This window comes from Manis javanica, chromosome 3, assembly GCF_040802235.1.
Source record: "Manis javanica isolate MJ-LG chromosome 3, MJ_LKY, whole genome shotgun sequence".
NCBI classification, from domain to species: Eukaryota; Metazoa; Chordata; class Mammalia; order Pholidota; family Manidae; genus Manis; species Manis javanica.
The window spans coordinates 206,958,951-206,977,067 of record NC_133158.1 but is presented as its reverse complement, the minus strand read 5'-3'; the positions used below and the strand labels follow the sequence as shown (position 1 = coordinate 206,977,067).

At 39.7% G+C, this 18,117-nt stretch overlaps 1 protein-coding gene across 1 annotated transcript in view; it reads left to right on the top strand.

The window, feature by feature from the left end:
- Positions 1–18,117, top strand: part of TNFRSF10A (TNF receptor superfamily member 10a) — a 36,131-nt gene that overhangs the window by 11,585 nt on the left and 6,429 nt on the right. Inside the window, exons 2-5 of the mRNA XM_017653890.3 lie at positions 15,260–15,359; positions 16,186–16,296; positions 17,018–17,129; positions 17,999–18,072. Of these exons, the coding sequence (XP_017509379.3) occupies positions 15,260–15,359; positions 16,186–16,296; positions 17,018–17,129; positions 17,999–18,072 (397 nt within the window). The remainder of the gene's footprint in view (positions 1–15,259; positions 15,360–16,185; positions 16,297–17,017; positions 17,130–17,998; positions 18,073–18,117) is intronic.

The window sequence follows — 18,117 nt, the reverse complement described above, 5'->3', positions numbered from 1 at the left end:
GTTTGTTGAGGAGTGTGAGCTCTTTATATATTTTGGATGTCAAGCCTTTATCGGATTTGTCATTTACGAAAATATTCTCCCATACTGTAGGGTACCTTTTTGTTCTATTGATGGTGTCCTTTGCTGTACAGAAGCTTTTCAGCTTGATATAGTCCCACTTGTTCATTTTTGCTTTTGTTTTCCTTGCCCAGGGAGATAAATTCATGAAGAAGTCGCTAATGTTCACATCCAAGAGATTTTTGCCTATGTTTTTTTCTAACAGTTTTATGGTTTCATGGCTTACATTCAGGTCTTTGATCCATTTTGAATTTGCTTTTGTGTATGGGGTTAGACAGTGATCCAGTTTCATTCTCTTACATGTAGCTGTCCAGTTCTGCCAGCACCATCTGTTGAAGAGACTGTCATTTCCCCATTATATGTCCATGGCTCCTTTATCGAATATTAATTGACCATATATGTTTGGGTTAATGTCTGGAGTCTCTAATCTGTTCCACTGGTCTGTGGCTCTGTTCTTGTGCCAGTACCAAATTGTCTTGATTACTATGGCTTTGTAGTAGAGCTTGAAGTTGGGGAGTGAGATCCCCCCTACTTTATTCTTTTTTTTCAGGATTGCTTTGGCTGTTCGGGGTCTTTGGTGTTTCCATATGAATTTTTGAATTATTTGTTCCAATTCATTGAAGAATGTTGCTGGTAATTTGAGAGGGATTGCATCAAATCTGTATATTGCTTTGGGCAGGATGGCCATTTTGACGATATTAATTCTTCCTAGCCATGAGCATGGGATGAGTTTCCATTTATTAGTGTCCCCTTTAATTTCTCTTAAGAGTGACTTGTAGTTTTCAGAGTATAAGTCTTTCACTTCTTTGGTTAGGTTTATTCCTAGGTATTTTATTCTTTTTGATGCAATGGTGAATGGAATTGTTTTCCTGATTTCTCTTTCTATTGATTCATTGTTAGTGTACAGGAAAGCTACAGATTTCTGTGTGTTAATTTTGTATCCTGCAACTTTGCTGTATTCTGATATCAGTTCTAGTAGTTTTGGAGTGGAGTCTTTAGGGTTTTTTATGTACAGTATCATATCATCTGCAAATAGTGACAGTTTAACTTCTTCTTTACCAATCTGGATTCCTTGTATTTCTTTGTTTTGTCTGATTGCCGTGGCTAGGACCTCCAGTACTATGTTAAATAACAGTGGGGAGAGTGGGCATCCCTGTCTGGTTCCCGATCTCAGAGGAAATGCTTTCAGCTTCTTGCTCTTCAGTATAATGTTGGCTGTGGGTTTATTATAAGTGGCCTTTATTATGTTGAGGTACTTGCCCTCTATTCCCATTTTGCTGAGAGTTTTTATCATGAATGGATGTTGAATTTTGTCAAATGCTTTTTCAGCATCTATGGAGATGATCATGTAGTTTTTGTCTTTCTTTTTGTTGATGTGGTGGATGATGTTGATGGATTTTCGAATGTTGTACCATCCTTGCATCCCTGGGATGAATCCCACTTGGTCATGGTGTATGATCCTTTTGATATACTGTTGAATTCTGTTTGCTAATATTTTATTGAGTATTTTTGCATCTACGTTCATCAGGGATATTGATCTGTAATTTTCTTTTTTGGTGGGGTCTTTGCCTGGTTTTGGTATTAGGGTGATGTTGGCTTCATAGAATGAATTTGGGAGTATTCCCTCCTCTTGTATTTTTTGGAAAACTTTAAGGAGAATAGGTATTATATCTTCTCTGTATGTCTGATAAAATTCCGAGGTAAATCCATCTGGCCCAGGGGTGTTTTTCTTGGGTAGTTTTTTGATTACCGCTTCAATTTCTTTGCTGGTAATTGGTTTGTTTAGATTTTGTGTTTCTTCCTTGGTCAGTCTTGGAAGGTTGTATTTTTCTAGGAAGTTGTCCATTTCTTCTAGGTTTTCCAGCTTGTTGGCATATAGGTTTTCATAGTAGTCTCTAATAATTCTTTGTATTTCTGTTGGGTCCGTTGTGATGTTTCCGTTCTCGTTTCTGATTCTGTTGATGTGTGTTTATTCTCTTTTTCTCTTAATAAGTCTGGCTAGAGGCTTATCTATTTTGTTTATTTTCTCAAAGAACCAGCTCTTGGTTTCATTGATTTTTTTCTATTGTTTTATTCTTCTCAATTTTGTTTATTTCTTCTCTGATCTTTATTATGTCCCTCCTTCTGCTGACTTTAGGCCTCATTTGTTCTTCTTTTTCCAATTTTGATAACTGTGATGTTAGACTATTCATTTGGGTTTGTTCTTCCTTTTTTAAATATGCCTGGATTGCTGTATACTTTCCTCTTAAGACTGCTTTTGCTGTGTCCCACAGAAGTTGGAGCTTTGTGTTGTTGTTGTCATTTATTTCCATATATTGCTGGATCTCCATTTTAATTTGGTCATTGATCCATTGACTATTTAGAAGTGTGTTGTTAAGCCTCCATGTGTTTGTGAGCCTTTTTGCTTTCTTGGTACAATTTATTTCTAGTTTTATACCTTTGTGGTCTGAAAAGTTGGTTGGTAGGATTTCAATCTTTTGGAATTTACTGAGGCTCTTTTTGTGGCCTAGTATGTGGTCTATTCTGGAGAATGTTCCATGTGCACTTGAGAAGAATGTGTATCCTGTTGCTTTTGGGTGTAGAGTTCTATAGATGTCTATTAGGTCCATCTGTTCTAGTGTGTTGTTCAGTGCCTCTGTGTCCTTACTTATTTTCTGTCTGATGGATCTGTCCTTTGGAGTGAATGGTGTGTTGAAGTCTCCTAAAATGAATGCATTGCAGTCTATTTCCTCCTTTAGTTCTGTTAGTATTTGTTTCACATATGCTGGTTTTCCTGTGTTGGGTGCATATATATTTATAATGGTTATATCCTCTTGTTGGACTGAGCCCTTTATCATTATGTAATATCCTTTATCTCTTGTTACTTTCTTCGTTTTGAAGTCTATTTTGTCTGATACTAGTACTGCAACTCCTGCTTTTTTCTCCCTATTGTTTGCATGAAATATCTTTTTCCATCCCTTGACTTTTAGTCTGTGCATGTCTTTGGTTTTGAGGTAAGTCTCTTGTAAGCAGCATATAGATGGGTCTTGTTTTTTTATCCATTCAGTGACTCTATGTCTTTTGATTGGTGCATTCAGTCCATTTACATTTAGGGTGATTATCGATAGGTATGTACTTATTGCCATTTCAGGCTTTAGATTCGTGGTTACCAAAGGTTCCAGGTTACTTTCCTTACACTCTAAGAGTCTAACTTAACTCACTTAGTATGCTGTTACAAACACAATCTAAAGGTTCTTTTCTATTTCTCCTCCTTTTTCTTCCTCCTTCATTCTTTATATATTAGGTATCAGATTCTATACTTTTCCTCTATCCCTTGATTGGCTTTGGGGATAATCAATTTAATTTTGCATTTGCCTTGCAATCAGCTGCTCCACCCTCCCTACTATGATTTACTACCTCTGGTGACAGCTATCCAACCCTCGGAACACTTCCATCTATAGCAGTCTCTCCAAAATAGACTGCAGAGATGGTTTGTGGGAGGTAAACTCTCTCAGCTTTTGCTTATCTCGAAATTGTTTAATCCCTCCTTCAAATTTAAATGATAATCTTGCCAGATAAAGTAATCTTGGTTCCAGGCCCTTCTGCTTCATGACATTAAGTACATCATGCCACTCCCTTCTGGCCTGTAAGGTTTCTGCTGAGAAGTCTGTTAGTCTGATGGGCTTTCCTTTGTATGTGATCTTATTTCTGCCTCTGGCTGCTTTTAACAGTCTGTCCTTATCCTTGATCTTTCCCATTTTAATTACTATGTGTCTTGCTGTTGTCTTCCTTGGGTCCCTTGTGTAGGGGGATCTGTGGATCTCCATGGCCTGAGAGACTATCTCCTTCCCCAGATTGGGGAAGTTTTCAGCAACTACCTCCTCAAAGACACTTTCTATCCCCTTTTCTCTCTCTTCTTCTTCTGGTATCCCTATAATGCGAATATTGTTCCGCTTGGATTGGTCACACAGTTCTCTCAATATTCTTTCACTTTTAGAGATCCTTTTTTTCTCACTGTGCCTCAGCTTCTTTGTATTCCTCTTCTCTAGTTTCTATTTCATTTATTGTCTCCTCCACCATATTCAACCTGCTTTTAATACCGTCCATCGTGTTCTTTAACGATTGGATCTCTGACCTAAATTCATTCCTGAGTTCTTGGATGTCTTTCTGTACCTCCATTAGGATGTTGATTATTTTTATTTTGAACTCCCTTTCAGGAAGAGTCACGAGGCCCATATCATTTAAATCTTTCTCGGGAGTTGTATTAACAATTTTACTCTGGACAAGGTTCCTTCAGCATTTCATGTTTGTATATGGCGCCCTCTAGTGTCCAGAAGCTCTATTCTGGAGCTGCTGAGCCCCTGAAGCAATGTCCGGGGTCGCAGGGGAGCGGTACTGGGGGTAGGAAAGAGCTGTTCCCCGCCTCCTGGCTCCTGTGCCTGTCTCCACTGCCTGAACCAGTGGGCCGGGCACACAGGTATAAGTTTTTGTCCCAGAGCAGCCAGATACGGATCCCTGCTTTCCACAAGCAGCCAGAATCCCAGTCTCCCAGGAACTCTGCCTGTATTAACTTTCCAACCCCGTAGTCATGCGGGTCTCATGAAAACACCATGAAATGTATGTTTGTGCTCCCAGCGCAGATCTCCAGAGCTAGGTATTCAACAGTCCCAAGCCTTCCACTCCCTCCCTGCTCCGTTTGTCTTCCTCCCGCCAGTGAGCTGGGGAGGGGGAGGGGCTCGGGTCCTGGGAGCCACAGCTCTGGTACATTACCCTTCGCTGAGGTCTGCTCTTTTCTCCAGGTGTGTACAGTCTGATGGCATCCTCTTTCCTGTTGCTCTCTCAGGATTAGTTGCGCCAATTAAATTTTCTAATTGTATCCAGTTTTAGGAGGAAGCCTCTGTCTCTCCTCTCACTCCATCATCTTTAATCCAACTCCTGTACCATATCTTCTTTATCCATTCATTTGTTGATGGACACTTAGGTTGCTTCTATACCTTGGCTATTGTAAATAACACTGTGATAAAAAATAAGAGTGCATATATCTTTTTGAATTAGTGATTTTGTTTCCTTTGGGTAAATTCTCAGAAGTGGAGCTTCTGGGCCATATAGTAGTTTTAGTTTTAGATTTTTGAAAAACCTCCATATTGTTTTCTGTAGTGGATGCACCAGTTTCAATTTCTACCATTGATGTATGAAGGTTCCCTTTCCTCCATCCTTGCCAACACTTGTTATTTCTTGTTTTCTTTGATATGAGCCATTCTGTCTAGTGTGAAGTGATATCTCTTGGTTTTGATTTGCATTTCTCTGATGACTAGTGATGTTGAGTATCTTTTCATGTGTCTGTTGGCCATCTGTATGCTTTCTTTGGAAAAATGTCTATTCAGGTGCCCTGCCCATTTTATAATAAGATTTTTTTTTGGTGTTGAGTTGAATGAGTTCTTTATATAATTCAGATATTAGCCCCTTATCAGATATATCATTTGCAAGTATCTTCTCCCATTCAGTAGATTGCCTTTCATTCTGTTGATGGTTTCCTTTATTAAGTAGAAGACTTTTAGTTTGTATAGTCCCATTTGTTTATTTGTGTTTTTGTTTTCCTTGCCTGGGAAGATAAATCCAGAAAAAAATTACTAATGCTGATATTCAAGAGTGTACTCTATAGTTTTCTTCTAGGAATTTTATTGTTTCAGGTCTTATATTTAGGTTTTCAATCCATTTCGAGTTCATTTTTGTGTGTGGTGTAAGACAGTGATCCAGTTTCATTCTTTTGCATGTGGCTGTCCAGTTTTCCCAATACCATTTATTGAAGACACTTTCTTGTCCCCATTGCATACTTTTGTCTCTTATTAATTGATCATATAAGCAAGTTTATTTCTGGGCTCTCTGTTACATTCTATTGATCTATGTATCTGTCCTTGTGCCAGTATCATACTGTCTTGATTGCTGTAGCTTTGTGGTATAGCTTGAACTCAGAAAGCATGATACCTTCAGCTTTGTTCTTTTTCAAGATTGCTTTGGCTGTTTGGGATCTTTTCTGGTTCCATACAAATTTTAGGATTATTTGCTCTTGTTCTGTGAAAATGACATTGGTATTTTGATAGAGATTGGATTAAACTATAGATTGCTTTAGGTAGTATGGCCTTTGTAGCAATATTAATTCTTCCTATCCATTAGCATGGAATATCTTTCCATTTATTTGTTTCACTTTCAGTTACTCTCATCAGTGTCTTATAGTTTTCAGAGTACAGGTCTTTACCCTTTGGTTAGATTTACTCCTACATATTTTATTATTTTTGATGCAATTGTAAATAGGATTTTTTTCTTAATTTCTCTTCCTGCCAGTTCATTATTTGTATGTAGAAGCACAAAATTTTTGTACATTGATTTTTTTTTTCCTGCAACTTTACTGAAATCATTTATTAATTCTAATAGTTCAATGGTGGAGTCTTTAGGGTTATATATATTTATATATATACACATAGTGTCATATCATCTGCAGAGAGTGACACTTTTACTTCTTCCTTACCAATCTGGGTGCCTTTTATTTCTTTTTCTTGTCTGTTTGCTGTGGCTAGGACTTCCAGTACTATGTTGAATAAAAGTAGTAAGAGTGGGCATCCTTGTCTTGCTCCTGATCTTAAAGGAAAAGCTTTCAGTTTTTCACCATAGAGCATAATGTTAGTTGTGGGTTTGTCATATATGGGCTTTATTATGTTGAGATATGTTCTCTCTATACCCACTTAGTTGAGAGTTTCTATCATAAATGGATGTTGAATTCTGTCAAATGCTTTTTTATTATCTATTGAGATGATCATATGGTTTTTATCCTTCCTTTGTTAATGTGGTATATTAAATTGATTAATTGTAGATATCAAACCATCCTTGCATCCCTGGAATAAATCCCACTTGGTTGTAGCAAATGATCATTTTAATGTATTTTGAACTCTGTTTGCTAATATTTTGTTGAGGATTTTTGCATCTATATTTATCAGGATATTGGACTGTAATTTTCTATTTTGAAATGTCTTTGATTTTGGTATCAGAGTGATGCTGGCCTCATGGAAAAAAATTGGAAGCTTTCCTTCCTTTTCAGCTTTTTGGAATAGTTTGAGAAAGATAGGGCTTCACTCTTCTGTAAATGTTTGGTAGAATTCTCCTGTGAAGCCTGTCATCCTGGACTTTTGTTTCTTGGGAGTTTTTTGATTACTGCTTCAGTTTCATTACTCATAATCAATCTGTTCAAATTTTCTATTTCTTCCTGGTTCAGTCTTGGAAGATTGCATTATTTCCAAGAATTTATACATTTCTTCTAGGTTGTCCAATTTGTTGGCATATAGTAGTGTTTTTTTAAGTATAGTTGATATACAACACCTAGGTACAACAGTTAGCTATATTCTTAAATCCTCACCACAACTAGTGCAGTTACTATCTGTTAACATAGGAAGATATTACAGAATCATTGGCTATATTGTCATGCTGTACTGCCGTCCCTGTGACTAATTTATGTTATGACTGAGAATTGTTGTGCCCCTTTATCCTCCTCACCCTCCCCATCCACCCACCTCAACCTTCCCCCATGGTAAGTACCAGTCTCTTCTTATTGTCTATGAGTCTAACGATATTTTGTTCCCTCTGTTTTTCTTTGTTTTTATATCTCACAAATAAGTGAAATCATATGGTATTTGTCTTTCTCCACCTGGCTTATTTCACTTAACATAATACCCTCTAGGTCCACCCATGTTGTTACAAATGGCAGGATTTCTTTTTATGGTTGAATAATATTCCATTGTATATATGTGCCACTTCTTCTTTACCTGTTCATCTATTGATGGACACTTTGGTTGCTTCCATTTCTTGGCTATTGTAATAATGTGGCAGTAAATGTAGGGGTGCATATATCTTTTCAAATCAGGGGCTTTCTTTCCTTTGGGTAAATTCCTAGAAGTGAAATTACTGGGTTGTACAGTATTTTTATTTTTTGTTTTTTTGGGGAACCTTTATACTGCTTTCCACAGTAGCTTCACCAACTTACATTCCCACCCACAGTGTAGGAGGGTTCCCTTTTCTCCACATCCTCACCAACACTTGCTTTTTCTGTCTTTTGGATAGTAGCCATTCTGACTGGTGTGAGGTAATATCTCATTGTAGGTTTGGTTTTCATTTCCCTGATGATAAGTGATGTGGAGAATCTTTTCATGTGTCTGCTGGCCATCTGTATGTCTTTTTTGGAAAAATGTCTGTTCAGATATCCTCTACCCATTTTTTCATTAGGTTGTGTTTTTTGGTGTTTGAGATGTATGAGTTTTGTATATTTTGATTGTTAACTCCAGTTTGGATAAATTATACAAATATATTCTCCCATACTGTAGATTACTTTTGTTGATGGTGTCCTTGCTGTACACAAGGTTTTTGTACAGAATCATTGGCTATATTGTCATGCTGTACTGCCCATCCCTGTGACTAATTTATGTTATGACTTGTTGAACATAATTTATGTTATGTGAACAAGTCCCACTTGTTCATTTTTTATTTTGTTTTCCTTGCTCAAGGAGATGTTTCCAGCAAAAAATTGCTCATGCTTATGTTTAAGAGATTTTTGCCTATGTTTTTTCTAAGAGTTTTATGGTTTCATGTCTTACATTTAGGTCTTCTATCTACTTTTAAGTTTACTTTTGTATAAGGAGTCAGAGAGTAATCCAGTTTCATTCTATTGCATGTAGATGTCCAGTTTTCCCAATACCAGTTATTGAAGAGACTGTCTTTTTTCCATTGTCTATTCATGGGCCCTTTATCATATAATAATTAATGAAATATCCATCGGTTTATATTTGGGCTGTTCCATTGATCTATGGGTCTGTTCTTGTGCCAGTACCAAATTGTTTTGATTACTGTAGCTTTGTATTGTAGCTTGAAGTCAGGGAGTATAATATCTCTGACTTTGTTCTTCTTTCTCAGGATTGCTTTGGCTTTTCAGGGTCTTTTGTGGCTTCTTATGAATTTTAGGTTTATTTGATAGAAATTGAATCTCTATCTAGAGATTGAATCTGTAGATTGCTTTGGGCAGTACAGCCATTTTGACAATATTAATTCTCCCTATCCGTGAGCAGGGGATAGATTTCCATTTATTTGTGTCATCTTTACATTTCTCTCATCAGTATCTCATAGTTTTCAGAGTACAGGTCTTTCACCTTCATGGTTAGGTTTATTCCTAAGTATTTTATTATTTTTGATGTAATTGTAAATGGAATTGTTTTTCCTGCATTCTCTTTCTGCTAGTTTGTTGTTAGTATATAGGAATGAAACAGATCTCTGTGTATTAATTTTGTATCCAGCAACTTTGCTGAATCCAGTTATTAGTCCTAACAGTTTTTGGTGGAGTCTTAGGATTTTTCTATTTATAATTTCATGTCATCTGCAAATAATGACAGTTTCACTTTTTCCTTACCAGTTTGGATGCTTTTTATATCTTTATCTTGTCTGATTGCCATGGCTAGGACCTCCAGTACTATGTTGAATAAAAATGGTGAGAGTAAAATCCTTGTCGTGTTACTAATCTTAAAGAAGAGACTTGTCAGCTTTTCACCATTGAGTATGATGTTGGCTGTGGGCTTGTTGTATGTGGCCTTTATTATGCTGAGGTATGTTCCCTCTATACCCATTTTGTTAAGAGTTTTTAATCATAAATACATGTTGAATTTTTTCAAATGTTTTTTCATTATCTATAAGATGGCCATATGGTTTTTATCTTTTTTTTTGTTAATGTGGTGTATCACATTGATTGATTTATGAATATTGTACCTTCCTTGCATTCCTGGAATAAATCCCACTTGCTTGTGATGGATGATCCTTTTGATATATTTTTGAATGATGTTTGCTAATATTTTGAGGATTTTTGCATCTATGTTCATTAGGAATATTGGTCGATATTTTTCCTTTTTGGAGTATCTTTGTCTGGTTTTGGTACTGGAATGATGTTGGCCTCATAGAATGAGTTTGGAAGCATTCCCTCTTTTTCTATTTTTTGGAATACTTCAAGAAGGATGGGTATTAGCTCGTCTTTAAATATTTTGTGGAATTCAGATGTGAAGCCATCCTGTTCTGGACTTTTGTTTTTTGGGAGTTTTTGATTACCAATTCAATTTAGTTACTGGTACTTGGTCTGTTCAGATTTAGTTTCTTCCTCAATCAGCCTTGGAAGGTTGTACTTGTCTAGGAATTTGCCTATTTGTGCTAGGTTGTCCATTTTATTGGCATATAATTTTTCATATTATTCTCTAATAATTCTTTGTATTTCTGTGGTGTCATTATGACTATTCTTGTTTCGTTTATGATTTTGTTTATTTGTGCGTCTCTCTCTTTTTCTTGATAAGTCTGGCTAGGGGGTTGTCTATTTTATTCATCTTCTCAAAGGAACAGCTCTTGGTTTCACTGATTTTTTTCTATTGCTTTATTATTTTCTATTTATTTATTTCTGCTCTTATCTTCCTAACTTTTGGTTTCATTCGTTCTTTTTATAGTTCTTTTAGTTGTGAGTTTAGACTGTTTATTTGGGATTGCTTGTTTCTCGAGGTAGGCCTGTATTGCTATGTACTTCCCTCTTTGAACCACTTTTGTGATGTTCCACAAATTTTGAACTGTTGTATTTTTGTTTTCATTTGTTGCCATGTATTGCTTGATTTCTACTTTGATTTGTTCATTGATCCATTGATTATTTAGAAGCATGTTGTTTAGCTTTCTTGTGTTTGCGGGGGTTTTTGTTTTCTTCTTGTGATTTATTTCTAGTTTCTCACTATTGTGGTCTGAGAAGTTGCTTGATACAATTTCAATCTTTTTGAATTTATTGAGGCTCCTTTGTCACCTAGTATATGATCTCTTCTGGAAAATATTGCATGTGTACTTGAGAAAAATGTTATTCTGCTGCTTTTGGGTGGATTGTTCTTTATATATCTGTTAAGTCCCTCTCATCTAATGTGCTGTTCAGTGCCTCTGTTCCCTTACTTATTTTCTGTCTGGATGATCTGTCCAGTGACGTAAGTGGGGGTTAAAGTCTCCTAGTATGATTGAGTTGCAGTCTATTTCTTCCTTTAGTTCTGTTAGTATTTGTTATACATATTTAGGTGCTCATATGTTGGGTGCATAGATACGTATAATGTTATATCCTCTTGTTGGGGCCGACCCCTTTATCATTATATAATGTCCTTCTTAGTCTCTTGTTACCTTCTTTGTTTTGATGTCTGTTTTGTCTGATATGAGTACTGCTACTCCTGCTTTTTTCTCCCTATTATTTGCATGAAATACCATTTTCCATCCCTTCACTTTCAGTCTGTGTGTGTCTTTGGGTCTGAAATGAGTGTCTTGTAGGCAGCCTATAGATGGTCTTGTTTCTTTATCCACTTTGCAACCCTGTGTCTTTTGATTGGTGCATTCAGTCCATCTAAGGTAATTATTTAAGGTGATTATTGGTAGGTATAAACTTACTGTTATTTTATTGTTTTCTAGTTGCTTTTGTAGTTCCTCTCTGTTTCTTTATTCCTCTCTTATACTCTTTTCTTGTTATTTGATGGTTTTCTTTAGTGTTGTGATTAACAGTTTTTTATATCTATTATAGGCTTTATGTTTGTAGTTACTATAAGGTTCATAGATAGTTTCCTGAATATATAACAGTCTATATTAAGTTGATGGTCAGTCTATTTCACACACAATCTAAAACTAGTTCCTTTTTATTATTCTTCCTCCATGTTTTATGTATTATATGTAATAATCTGCATTTTTTGTGTATCCCTGACTGATTTTGTGTATAGCTAGTTTTAGTATTTTTGTTTTGCTTTTAGTTTCATACTTTCTTGGTAAGTAATTGGTCTACTACCTTTACTGTGGGTTTATTTTCACTGGTGATAGCTATTTAGGTTTAAGAACATTTCCATCTACAGAGTCTGTTTAACACATTCTGTAAGGTTGGTTTAGTGGTGATGAATTTCTTCCACCTTCATTTATCTTGGAAACTTACCTTGCTGAGTAGTGTATTCTTGGTTGAAGATCCTTTTGTTTCCGTATTTTAACTATATAATGCCACTCCCTTCTGGCCTGGATGGTTTCTGCTGAGAAATCTGCAGATAGTCTGATGGGGCTTCCCTTATAAGTAATCATTTTTCTCTCTCTGGCTGCTTTCAGTACACTCTCTTTATCCTTAATTGTTGTCATTTTAATTATTATATGTCTTGGTGTTGTATTCCTGGGATTCCTTTTGTTAGGAGCTCTCTGTGCTTCCAGGACCTGGGTGTCTATTTCCTTTTCCAGACTGAGGAAGTTTTCAACAACTATTTCCTCAGAGACTTTCTATCCCTTTGTCTCTCTCTTCTCCTTCTGGTGCCCCTATTACGCAAATATTATTTCATTTGAAGTTGTCACACAGCTCTCTTAACATTCTTTCACTAGAGATTCTTTTTTATCTCTGTTCCTCAGCTCTTCGTTTGTTTTTTTTCCTCAGCTATTTGTTTTCCTGGTTCTATTCTGTCTCATTGATTACTTCCTCTGCTTACAGCAATCTGTTATTCATTCCCTCCACTGTATTTTTCACTTCAGTTACTGTATCCTTCAGCTCTGAGTGGCTCTTTTTCAACTTTTCTCTTTGTTAAAGTCCTCCCTAATATCTTCAGTGCTTCTCCTCATATCAGTGAGTGTATTTATGACTGTTACTTTGAAATCTTTATCAAGAAGATTGTTGATCTCCATTTCAATGAGCCCTCTTTCTCATGTCTTTTCCTGTAGTTTTGTATGTGGGAGGAGTTAGGATCAGACTCCTTTTTTGCTACCATCTTAGACATCCTTCTTACACCACAATTTCTTTATCTGTTCACCCCTTGATGGGCACTTAGGTTGCTTCCATCTCTTGGCAATTGTAAATAATGTTGCAGTAAACACAGGGCTGCAGATATCTTTCAAGTTAGTGGTTTCATTTTCTTTAGGTAAATACCCAGAAGTGTAATTGCTGGATCATATGATAGTTCTATTTTTAGTATTGAAGAACTTCATACTGTTTTCTATAATGGCTGCACAAATTTACACAAGTGAGTCTATACCTACACGCAGAGCAATTCCTCCTGAGGAAAAGCTTAGGGCTGAGTGTACATTTTCTACACAAAGGATAAAAAATGTCAGGAGAGACAGAGACATGATAGTGGAGGATACCCTGTCCCCACTGTGGCCCTGTAGTAGGGAGGGATATCACTGAGGGACTGGAATGCAGATTCATCTGCCCTGGGGCAAAGAAAAAAACCAAGGTTTAAAGGGCAACTGCCTTATAAGAGAAGGAATCCAATTTTCAAAACCAAAGTGCTTGTCATTTGGCAGGGGAAATGCTGGAACTTTCTTCAGGATCAAGGTGCTGGCCAACACCATTGATTATGTTCCCACCTACACAATGATAATGCAGGTGGAAGCAGGGTCCCAAGGTACACACCAACTCCCGGTGCAACCCAGGAGGCCTCCTGGCCCCCATCCACACCCAAATGCATGCTCTGCAGAGATTCAGCAAGTCCATCAAGGTGGCATCAGTGTGATACAGAGGGTTTTTCACTGTATTAACAGTGTGAAGGTGAAAAGCCATATGGACCTATTAATCGGTGCAGAGAAAGCATTTGTCAACATTTAACTCCCTCTCATGGAGAAAGCTTTCATTTTCTTAGGACAGAAGGAAACTTCTCTGTGATAAAGACCATTTTCCTGCAGTCACAGAGCAGACCAGGACAACCTAGGATGGAGCAGGAGGGAGTTTTCTGAGCCAATTCTAATGTCCCATGATCTTTATAGAGGGTTTGGGTTATAAACATGTATGGAGTTTCAAAACCCTATGGGTGGTATTCTTGAGAATTGTGCATTTCACTGTATAAAGTTTACCGTTAAAAAAAACTATAAATATTGAACACTAGTTACTGGAACACATGCTGAAATATTAAGAAAAATGTGCTGAGATCTGCAACTGAATTTCACCATAAAAATAAGATAGTTTGATGAATGGACATAGGGAGAGTCAAAGAAAGAAATATGTGATAAAGCAGATATAATGGAATGTTATAGAATCTAGGTAGCAAGTATACGGGAGTTAATTGTACAGTTTAAAGACTGTCCTGAATGCTTGCAAATGTCCACAATAATATGTTGAGGGTAAGAGTGTGAGAGTAGGACCGAACGGTGGGGAGCAGTATTGTGGGACTCAGCAGTACCTGGACGCGCACAGGGCGCCACCTGGTCACACACAGGAGCTTATCTGTCACCAAGTACTTGACAGGCTTTTATATGGGAGAAGGCTGCATTTAATCTCATTTAGACCCAGGCAGTTGAAATCGGTTCAAATAAGCTATTTTTAACTTTCTTTTTTGCTTAATTTAAATTTCTACTTTAAAACACTCCCATGTTAAAGAAAAGTTGGAAAAATATACAGAAACCTTTCTTCTGAACCATTTGAAAACTAGCTACTGACATGATAAATACCATGACTGAATACTTGAGTGTATATTTTCTACACATGAGGACATTCTCCCATTACACAAACACAGCCTTCAAAATCAGAACATTACCATCAACCCATGTCTAATCTTCAGACCCCATTCAGATTACTCTGATTTTTTGGCCAAATCCCTTATTGCTGTTTCCTCTCCTTCTGTGTGACTCTTGTGTTGCTGAACACTGTTACGCCCCTCTTGGGGACAGCTCGCCAGGTTAAAACCAGATGTTCAGTACTTAATGTGTGATCCTGTATCCTGATTTCAAAAGATTGTGCACATAGTGTAGCACACTCCTTTGTAAAAATGTGTGGTGTGTGTGTGTGCGTGTGCGTGTGCAAGACAGAGAAAGAAAGAGCAAGGGGGAAAGAGCATTTACACATACAGCCAAATAGGAGAACTGAAAAACCCTGCAAAATAATGGGTGCTGTGACTAACACACATGCGGTTCATATTTTTATAAGAAATTTCCTTGCCCATATTTTCTGGTATAAATGTATTTTATTTTATTGGAAGAGAAAGGAATACCAGAAAACTTTTCAATTGTAAGTGACTTGCTAGCAAAAAAGTTAAACTATGAACCCAGAAGAAAGAGTTCAGAGCTAGAAGGCAGGTCCAGCTCTCTGTGCTTTGGTGGCTGGGGTGATGAGAATACGGGAGGGAGCGTGAGGGGGAGGGGAGTCTGGAAGCCTCTCATGCCTGTCCCTGCTCTGTCCCCACAGGCCCTAGCTGACGCGGCCATGACCACCAGGCAGGGCAGAGCTCACCAGCAATTAGCCGGCCTGCAGGGAAGACAGTTCCCCCGGACGCTGTGTGAAGCAGGTACCTTCTAAGACTCATCTGCAGCACTGAGCCCACCCTCCTCTCCATGTCCTCAGCCTTCTCAGCTCTGCAGTTCCAGGCTTCTTCTGCCATAGGAATTCACTGATCATCTTCTGTGGGCCATTGTGCCAGGGGCGGGGGTGGTGGTGGTGCATGAGGCCCCGCCTCCTGGAGCTCTCCTGGCATGGCATGCAGACAGAGGGATGGGCATGACAGGAGCCCTGAGGATAACCGAGTGGCGGGTGGGACAAAGATAGGGATGGCGAGGCCTCCCGGGGGTGGTGACTTTGATGCAGAGATCCAGGTAGGGGCCCTGAAAGTGCCCCCCAGAAACCATCACCCCAGAAGAGGGGCTGGGCTTGTTTGAGCAAAACTAGGGGGCAGCTGGGGAGTGGAGGGCAAAGGGGTCAGAGGCACAGGCGAAGGCAGATCACACACCCCAGACACCGTGGAGGGAGCATGGGTTTCATTTTTCAAGTGAAGTATTAAAGAAAGTAAAATACCTCAATATTTTTTTGTTGAATACATGGATAAATGATCCTATGTTGGATCTCTCAGGTTTAAAATACCTTGTTTAAATTTATTCAACCTCTTTTCTTTTTTACTCTTTTATGATGGCAGCCATGAATTCGAAGTTCATGTGTGGCTTGTAGTATATTTCTGTTGGCAGTGCTGGTCTAGAGTATGTGGTAGATGCAGAGCTGGGGACAAAACTAAGGGCAGGTCAGGAGGGTTCCCTAGCTGGATTCCACCAATGCCCAGCCACCCCGCCTGCCTCTGGGAACCCCGAGGCAAGTCAGGCACCAGCTTTCCTCTCCCCTCCCAGGATCTTATGCAGATGGAAATGGAGATTGTCGTGAATGCACAAATGGAGTGGATTACACCAGTCATTTGAACAACCTCCTTTCCTGTATCCCCTGCACCCCCTGTAAATCAGGTATGGAATCCATGGACCCCAAGCCCAGAGTGGATACAGGTGGGTGATCACATGGTAATCACAGCCAATGTGGAATCTGAAACGGGTTCCAGACTGACTTGGTCTTCATCATACTCTATTCCAGGGTTCTGTCTTAGGTCAGTAAGATAAAATACAAACAAATCATTTTTATAATGCATTCACCTTGCATGGAAACCTTTCAAAACATCAGTAAGGAGTAAGGTAATAGCTGTCCCTCAATGGGGGCTGTATAGTTACAGCAGAGAAAGAGGCGTGGCCACGTGGGAAAGTGCCAGGTCTGAGCTGTGACCTGGGTCTGGTTGTGGCCAGGCCCCTCTTAGCCCTGTGCTCTGTGCTCCCGGGGGGTGCCTGGGCTCTCTCAGCCTTCACAGCATCAGGCCCCTCAACCTCCCCAGCAGGGCCAGCTTTGGGCAGGTCACCCAAGAGTTCCTTTCCATGCCGGGTCTCTGAAATAACCTTGCTTTCCCCCTGAACCCTGTGAGCTAATAGATGGTACCTTCTGACCCTGATGTCATAAATAATGAATCATGGTCCTTCATATACACCTCAGTTACTGACAGGTGAATGGTGGCTCTTCTTGTGTGCCCCCTGTGTGTTGCTGCAGAAAATGGACCCCAAAATTACTTGGTAAACTGAGTGGAGCTGAAGGGTTGGAGTTTGGGTGATGAGGGAAACTGAAAACAGTATCTTTTGTCTTCAGATGAACGAGAGATAAGTCCATGCAACAGGACGGTAGACAGGAAATGTTGGTGCAAACCCGGCACTTTCCGCAGAAACGATTCCCCGGAGGTGTGTGAGGTGTGCAGCGTAAGGTGAGGCATGGGGATTGGGGGGCTCCCAGCCTGCATGGTCCTCGGTCTGCTTCCTGGCGGCCTGCCACCGCTTCTGGGCTTCCCTGTGGGGTCTTCTGAGCCTTCTGAGCCCCTTGTCCATCAGGGTGTCCCCTTCCACACCTCTTTGGCACTTCCCTTGGCCAAGGGCCATTAATTAGGGCCTGTGGTACTGTGAGTGGCCCAAGAAAAGCTTTAGTTACTTCTGAAAAGTAAAGGAAAAAACTGAGTAGAATACAGCCAGATTTATATTCATCTTTATAACAATTCAGTCATCGCATGTAATTTGTACTATTTGTTTGCGTAGGCAGAGGCCCATGAACACAGCAGTGCCCCTGCCCACGTGCGTCCTGCCAAGACGGAGCCTGTAGCCCCTGCTGTTCCCGTAGAACCCTGAGCCAGCTCTGTGGGCCCTCCCCCACCCTGTTCCCTCAAGGCTCTGTGTTTTCCCTGTTGTGGGACTTAGGGGGCCACAGGAACTTGATCTTCTCTGACCTCCAGCGTTGGCTGTGATCGGTAGGCCAGTCAACAGGGGGAGGACAGGAGGGTCCTGTATTAGAGGGTGACTGGAGGACAAGATTCACCTTGGGCACAGATGGGCTTCTGTCCCTTGACCCGGTGTGAGACTCCCCCTGCAGCCCGGGGAAGGGCAGCGTTGGCCTCCAGAGAAGCTCTGCTCTGAGCTCTTAGCCCGAGGCTTGGGGCTGAAGGGCACCTGCTCAGACCCTCCTGTCCCCCAGCAAGGAGTCAGAGGGGACCCGGCCCTGCGGGGAGGAGAAGCCTGTTCTTTCTCCTCATCATCCAGCTTTCCTTCACGGATTCCTCTGTGTCCTCCCTGTGTCTGTACCTAGGTGCCCTGACGGGATGGTTGTGGCCAAGCCCTGTACCCCCTGGAGCGACCTCAAGTGTGTCAACCAAAATTCAGGTACCCAGGCCAGCCGGGAGGCCCCGGTGCCCGGAGAGCCAGTGC